The following is a 7,862-nucleotide window of genomic DNA, read 5'->3' on the forward strand; positions in this document are numbered from 1 at the left end:
CACCCTTTGTCTCCAAAAGTAACATGTGGAAGTCCAAATTCATAACTACTCCCTCCATCCCCTAATATTATTTATTTTAGTTGTAACTTACTTTATTATCTAAATCTAAAGTACTTTAAGAAACGTTTCGTTTTTTATACTTGCACAATTTTTCTTAATAAGAGATTTTATTAAGAAAAATTGTGCAAGTATAAAAAACGAAACGTTTCTTAAAGTACTTTGGATAATAAAGTACTTTGGATAACAAAGTAAGTCACAAATAAAATAAATAATAATTCTAATTTTTTTAAAATAAGACGAATGGTTAAACAATACAAGCAAAATATAAAAATCACTTATATTAGAGAACAGAGGGAGTAGTATTTGATTTTTTTTTTAACAGAGGGAGTAGACTTGGCTTGTTCAGATTCGTTCAAATTTGTTATAGTAGAAAACATCTCATATTATCCAAGATTAGTTTATCTCGGGAATTCAGCAATTTAGCGCAAAAGAACAGGGCCGCAAGCTCAGTGCCACTCGGTTAGCCATTGATGTTGATGCCATCCATTGACGAGCAGCAGTGTATCATCGTGTGGGTGACACCATGGGTCAATGGAGGTAGGCGCTACTACAATCCGCGCACCAACCGCGGAAAAGAAAAGAAGAGACCACCACTGCCTGCCTTCAGGGTTGGCATTGCCATTCAAACAAAGCAGAAGACCTGCCTCTCACCAAACCAACAAATCTCTCAACACACAAGTCTCTCTCACAAAGGAGGGCCCATCACCATCATTGCCAAACACCAACAAACATACATATCATCAGGTTCCTGACCAGAATCTCTCTCAACCATTTGCCACTCACTCAGGATGAATCACAATGTCATGATTCCACTAAGATTCGCCGTGCTGCTAACGACTTGACCCAAAAAAAAAAAAGACGCCATATACATGCACAACCTTAGGTTGCAAGATAGCATGATAAGTAGCCAGTTCCATCTGGCTGCACTGGAGCAAAACTGAAAGCAAAAATAAAATCTCAGATCACATGTTAATTTGGGCTACAATAATCTTACCAGGCTACTGCTATAATTTAGCAAGATGAAACAAAGGAATGTCAGTTAAGGTAGATAATATATTAGACTCAATTAAACAGGGGCTATTTACAAGGAGGTGGCAGCTTAGTGCTGAGAGAGAGGAAGTGCAGGGTGGGAGGGCTGAGCTTACTTTTCTACGCATACCAACATTTATATGGTAGGACTGGCGGCTGACAACTTACCTCACCAAAATAGAAAACCAAAACTGCAGCAAATAAGAGTGCAACTTGACCACCAAGGACAAGCACCATCTACAAATAGGGTACTTTGAGCTTATCCAATACATCAAAGGGGGAAAAAAAGCATTAACTCCACTACGAAATGCATTTTCTTATAACGATGCATCGCGTTCTTGTCTCCCATGTTACTTCAAAAGACCTGCCAGAAAGCAAGATGATGGAACAAAGATGAGCACCGGAGGCCGTTTATACTTTACTAGTTATAGTGAAGAAAGGTGAAATGCCACTACTCACGTTACCAGATGGGAAAGCATTAGCAGTTCTCAGAATTAAGAGACGAGGTTGACAAGCAGCCTCGCATTTCTCTGCCGACTGAGCCCCTTTCCATTGAATTAGCATGACTATCTTCTGATCTTGAGTTCAGGGTTCCCGGATTCATCCGCTGAACCTCTTCTCTTGTGTAGATGAAGATCTTGTGAACCATGTCGCAGAATTCACTGTTCAAGAATGATTGTCCGATGCAGTCAGCATTTGTGATGTCATTAAATCAGATCAGCGAATGAGGAAAGCATTTATGAGTTAACTCACATCCAGGGATCATCCCCAACTAGCATCATGTCACCTTCGTTGTCAGTGTAGACAACCATCCACTCCTTCTTAGGACCCTTCAGTTCACCATTGAAATCAAACATGTCATCCAGCTCAGCAATCAACTCTTCATAGCCATTAAACTTTGTAAGGTCCACAGACCTGCCAAGTGCAATGCCTTGCTTGTGGACCTGGAAATGTATAGTTTATCAACCATCATGTTGGAAAACAGGGAAAATCTAGAAAAAATAATTAAGCTGAGCACTTGAGGATGGTATAAGTAGTGCCAAACATGCTTCCGAAGGAAAGATTATATGTAAGAAACAAGGGTTTGATTATGCATCTATAGGAGAGATTAGAGAATGAGTTGAGCTATATTAACTTTGGCAAAAAAAAATACTGAGCAAGTTTGTACATTTGGACCTTTGAAATATAATACTACCTCCGTTTCAGGTTATAAGACTTTCTAGCATTGCCTACATTCATATAGATGTTAAAGAATATAGGCACACATATATGTCTAGATTTATTAACATATATATATATATGAATGTGGGCAATGCTAGAAAGTCTTATAATATGAAACGGAGGAAGTATATCCAAAGGTGCTCCAAAATTAATCTTATTGGGCATATCTAGGAGGGGAGGAAAACTTGTTGGAGAATTATTTAAAATCATTCACAAGGAAGAACTTGGAGATTGCAAAGAGGTGATAAGTGCAATAATAACAAGAAAGTGGTACCTTCTTGCAGCTTCTAGTTGATACACCTTGTGATTTGCACGACATGTTTCGTGAAGCTTGCTGAGAAGAAGGCTTCTCAGGAACAGAGTCTGGTTGCGGAGTATCAAGTGGCTTCATGGCCTTAGAAGGATCAGAACATTTCTCTACTTCAGTTACATCTGGTCGGCGCCATTCAGTAGCACCTGGTGTTTGTGGCGTCCCATCATATACAACACTTGATGGAGATTTCAAAGGTTCAGATTTCGCTGGGCTGTCAAGGTGAATTCCAAATAGTTTGCATGAAGCACCTTTAGCTTTCTGAACATCACCATGGGCAACAACCAGAGGTTTAGGCTTGATCAGGCGTGGCTGTGTATCATCCATGTGGGAATTTGGCATCATATGGCCAAACCAACCCCCTGAGTATTGCTCAGTACCTCGGCCTGGCAGTGCAGCATAAACTCCATTCCCAAACTTTGTATTTCCAGGCCTTTGAGACAACACACCAGCTTCCTGAATCATTGAATAGTTCTGTTTGTTTAATCCAAGGCGAGTATTTGGAGGCATGAAGGACCATGAGCTGGGGAACATATTGTGATTGCTCTGTTGATCTTGATACTGAGCATTTACTGTGTGCCAGAAGTTAGAATGGCCTGCAGTAATCTGCTCAGGTAAAGAACAGAAACCCTGTGGGATTTGTACATCTTTAGGTGGCTGAAATCCAGATAGCATCTCACTGTAACTCTCAGGCTTGCTCATCTGCATCCGACCATCTGAACCTAGCTTCCACTGTATGGGAGTGTTATTTTTCTCACGATCAAATCCAGATGGACGCATGATTGATTTCTGAGCACTTTCTAACTCGCTGCTATTGCCGAAACCACTTTTTGGGGTTGCATTCTCTTGTGTCTGGAAGGTCCTTTGCGTACCATTTGGTTCAGACTCGACCACAACTTTCGTAGCAGCTAGATTGAAGAAAAGACGTGCATTAGTAAAGACAACGAAGCTATACTGTAGATTTCATATTGATGACAAGGTCTGACCTTCTTTTGCTATAGCAGAAGAGTCAGCCGGCAAAGCGGTAGCATTCGGACGAAGCCTCTTGGTTCTTGGAACTGGTAGTGGGTTGACAGGAGGAGGGCTTACAGCAGGTTCTATTTGCCAGGGAGAAACTCTTTCAGGGCGAGGTATGGAAGAAGCTTCATCCCATCTCACCTAAGTAACACAAAAATCTGTAAGAAATTCTCAGAAAATAAATGTTATTTAAATGGAAAGTGGCGAAAGAAATAAACCTTAAGGGAGCGCCATTTTGATTCAGGCCAGCCAGCTGGATCAGAATCCCCCATTCCGACAATAGTCCCAGTGAATCTAATGCATGAGCATTAAAGATTAATCGGTTGATTCAGATACAGAGGAATCACCTGTCAAAAGTAGAATGCATATCCATCTAAGTGCTACCTTTGCTCTGGAGCCTCTTCACCTTCAAACCTCATCTTAAATCTCATCCCAATGGAGTAATTTTGTTTCAGTGATTCCATATAGCGATCGTAAGGGACCACAAACTCGGCTGGACTTGTCCTGATGAAAAATAGAAGATTTCAGCGATAGCGTTTAAGTGCTAGCACAATCGGACAAATTTAATTCTATCACATAGCAAGATCAGTTCAGAATTCAGGTGACAAGTAAACAGACAATGCTCCCAAAGTGCATAAATAAAATCATGTGCATAAAATCCAGAAAAACTTCACAACAAACCTAGGCTTGTAGTAGACAGTGAACATGGTCCCTGTGTTAACAGCATGCCATGCTGTGGCAAGAACCCCAAGATGCATGCTGTGGCTTGATATCACTGAAGATGGAACATTAGTTTGCTGCCTCATTGCACGCCTGACTCCAACACGCAGTTCCCCGTTCTCACCTCTGTGCAGATCATATAGGGGGATATTTATTAAGCAGTACAGGGGAAAGCACAGGTAGACAAAGCAAACACTGTGTCAAATTATCAAACCTGAGAAAGATAAAGGCATCCCCAGCAACAAGCCGTTTGGCACTAACAAACACACTCCAGCCACTCTGCAAAAGGTGTCTTCGTGGTTGACCTGATGTTGATCAAAAAGATATAGCTCAAGAAGAGTTGAAGCAAAAAATTAACTTCCTTCTAACCTAGGTGCAATCGAAACTCGGGCAGGACAACATAATCAATTAGCACAACTCTTACATCACAAGGGCATATGAAAGCATAAACTACTTGTCCTAAGAAACTAGAGCACGACCACTGCAGCATCAACCAACAAAAGTTGTAGTTATCCATACTCCATCAAGTGTAGGCCCATGCAAAGAACAAAAATGCACAAGAAATTGTGGGAAGCACAAACTGGTCCCTCTAATAAAGCCATCAAGATAATACGGGATAGGCATCGTACCAAAAAAGTGCATTTAATACCAATATTATAAATGAAGGGGTTAGTCAAATGCAAGAACTGTTCTTACACTATACGATCAACCCAAGAGCAGTGTAAAGATGTCTCCTAGTCATGATATCATGGAAACTTGTGTTCATTAGCAAAGAGCAGTGAGCATCACACGTCCTTCAGAAAATAGAGAAATAAGTACGATGTTGGAAGAGTGATCACCTCTGAATATGTGACGAAAGCGCCATTCCACACCGTGCAGATCCTTGGCCACCAGCTCTTGTGTTGGAGGCTGACGGCTCATATCCTGATCAAGAAGCCAAAGCAAAGATCATCACTACAACTCAAGCATCCTAGTAAGACCTAGGACTACAAGTACATCACTGAAAACAACATCAAGTCAAAGAACCAGTGGGACGAACCAGTGGTGGGAGGCATTCGTCCGCGTGGCGTCGCAGCACCGAGAAGCCGCCATGTGTGCTCGTGTCCGAGGCGGTCAATGTCTTGCAGAATGAGTGCACCCGTGGCCTAACATGCCCAGCTGCTGGAGCAGAAGGCACCTCCTCCTCAGTAGAGCCGTTATCTTCTTGTTGCTACACAACAGACCAACATTTTTTTTCCTTTCAAAACGCTCAAAACTTCTATCCCGGAATGTATGAAGCAGTGACAGCGTGCAAACTGGAGACATTTTTTTTTTTACCTTCGATTCAGGAAGCAGAGTGAGCTGAGCATAAACCTCGTCGGTGTCTGGCTCGGCCTACAAACAGAGCTATATGTCAACCACACATACAACCAAGAATGAAAGCTCTCAGAATTCACAAGAAACACAAAGCAAGTACCTTCAGCTCAACGTTCATAACCTCACACAGGATCTTCCATGGGAGATTGTACAACTGCATCCGCTGCTCGCCTACCTGGTTGGTCGAGGCCTCCACCTGAAAATGGACAGAGGCAAAGAATTCCAAAATCAGCCACCGAAACACTGATTCCAGCCAAGAAAAAAAATACATTTGCAAGAATGCAGGAAGAACAAATTATCACTAGTTCAGTACCAAGCACGAAAATCCCCAGTTTTTTTTTCTTTTGCGAAGTAAAACACAGAATTCCGAATTTTGGCAACCAAGAAGCCGAATTCGACTCATAGGCGAAGCGATCCGGCACAAAAACTACAGAATTCCCCATTCAAATAGTTCCAATCTCACACTCAGCAACTGCGACAACTCGGAAACTTAGTTCGAACCAGAGAATTGCATACAGTATAACCGAAAAAACTTGGAAAAAACTTCGAATTTTAGAGAGGCAAAACGTAAACCCCAAAACCGCATCACCAAAAATGCTCAAAACCCGCCAAAATTCCACGACACAAACTCAAGAAAGCGAAATTCGCCAACGGCACAGACAAATTCCCCCCAAAATTTATCTTAAAAGATTCCCATCGCCGCTAGGACGCATAAACACCAAAACCTCAAGCATTTGAACAAGTCAAGAAGAAAAAAAACGAGTGGCTTCAAAACAGCTCAAACCCGAAGACGCCACTCGGATCAACAGAAACACGAAGAGAGAGAAAAGAGAGTTGAAAACCAAAAAAACTCTCAAAATCAAACGGCGGAAAAGGACCAGGAAGAGAAATCGAAATGGAACTAATAAACTCTCTAATAAAAAGCGGGGAATCGCGGAGAGGCGAGAAAGGCGGCCGCCGCCACCGCCACCACCCCGCGCCCGAATTGGGCGGCGCGCGCTCTGCTCGACCTCGAGCTCGGACTCGGACTCACCTGCTCGATGTGCCCCTGCGGGAAGTAGAACACCTTCTCCCCAACCCTCGGCACCGTCACCAGCGGCCCCGCGCACGCGCTCCACAGCTCCGTGAACAGCGCGTCCTCCCCTCCTCCTCCTCCTCCTCCGCCGCCGCCGCCTGCTGCAAGCCCAAAGCCCAAAAGCCGGCATCACAAGCCAGCCCACAAAAAACCCACGCGCAAACCCACACACGCCCACCCACCACCGAGAGGAGCTCACCTCGCGCCACCGCCGCGGCAGCAGCATCCCCCTCACCGCCGCCGCCGCCGACCTCCGCCGTCGCCATCACCCCACCAGATCTTCACATCCCCCGCGGCCACGCCCGAATCGCGCGAATTCCCCCGCCGGATTCGCGCCCCCCGCCCCCTCGAATTCCCCTCCGATTCGCAGCAGCAGCACAAGCAGCTTCTCCTCCTCCTCCTCCACCACCTCCTCTTCTTCCTCTCCTCTCCTCTCTTTTGTTTTAAATTTTTTTTTTACTGGGTGAATTTAAGCGAGAAAAAAGAAGAAAAAAAAAACAGTATTGGCACAGCAATTGTGTGAGCTTTAAGGCGGGGGGGGGGGAGGTGGGTGTGTGTTGGCGGTGAGGTTACCGCGGGCGGGAGGAAGAAGAAGCAGAGGGGGTGCAATAATTTCACCGGGATGGGGGCTGGGCTGGGCTGGGTGGGTGGGTTTGGGTTTGGGTGGGTTGGGGGGTTGGGCTTGGGCTGTCTCGCTCCCGCAGACAAGGGGGTAGGTGCAATAAATATTCGTGTTGGGGGTGGATCCGGGGTGTGTCCCCTCGATGGCATTTTCGTGATTCTTTAATGCCGTTGTATACGGCTGTACTATTCTCCTGTCTACTACTATTTTTTTTTAGAGCAGTGGGAAAGAGAACATAGGGTCTGTTTAGTCATAAAAAAAATTGTAGATGTCACATCGGATGTTTAACCGAATATCGGAAAGGTTTTTTTAACACGAATAAAAATAAATAATTTCATAACTCGCCTGGAAACCGCGAGATGAATCTTTTAAGCCTAATTAATCCATCATTAATACATGTGGGTTACTGTAGCACTTATGGCTAATCATGGACTAATTAGGCTTAAAAGATT

General features: G+C 43.9%; 1 protein-coding gene across 4 annotated transcripts; it reads right to left on the reverse strand.

The window, feature by feature from the left end:
* Positions 1-998: 998 nt before the first annotated feature.
* On the reverse strand, positions 999-7,287 carry LOC4350610 (auxin response factor 23-like). Of its 4 annotated transcripts, none has more exons than NM_001404465.1 (15): positions 6,988-7,287; positions 6,747-6,886; positions 5,814-5,909; positions 5,675-5,731; positions 5,397-5,567; positions 5,197-5,281; positions 4,572-4,662; positions 4,319-4,483; positions 4,022-4,141; positions 3,856-3,931; positions 3,607-3,778; positions 2,585-3,528; positions 1,843-2,033; positions 1,554-1,751; positions 999-1,453 (listed from the first exon to the last, which is right to left on the reverse strand). In NM_001404465.1, exons 1-14 carry the CDS (start codon positions 7,052-7,054, stop codon positions 1,568-1,570), a joined length of 2,559 nt encoding a protein of 852 aa, NP_001391394.1. In that variant the 5' UTR covers positions 7,055-7,287; the 3' UTR covers positions 999-1,453; positions 1,554-1,567. The 4 variants fall into 4 exon arrangements, with proteins under 4 accessions (NP_001391394.1, NP_001391395.1, NP_001391396.1 ...); NM_001404466.1 differs by having other exon boundaries at positions 1,549-1,751; NM_001404467.1 differs by having other exon boundaries at positions 6,747-6,889; positions 6,988-7,068.
* Between the last annotated feature and the right edge of the window lie 575 nt (positions 7,288-7,862).

Source organism: Oryza sativa, chromosome 11, assembly GCF_034140825.1.
Source record: "Oryza sativa Japonica Group chromosome 11, ASM3414082v1".
NCBI lineage: Eukaryota > Viridiplantae > Streptophyta > Magnoliopsida > Poales > Poaceae > Oryza > Oryza sativa.

Bases quoted from the DNA above. Each gene is read 5' to 3' on its own strand.
- LOC4350610 (NM_001404467.1), bottom strand. From the start codon at position 7,054: ATGGCGACGGCGGAGGTCGGCGGCGGCGGCGGTGAGGGGGATGCTGCT. The intron at 3,529-3,606 runs GTCAGACCTTGT...TCTTCAATCTAG, and splicing joins TTCTGCTATAGCAAAAGAAG to CTGCTACGAAAGTTGTGGTC. The intron at 2,034-2,584 runs GTACCACTTTCT...ATACATTTCCAG, and splicing joins CAACTAGAAGCTGCAAGAAG to GTCCACAAGCAAGGCATTGC.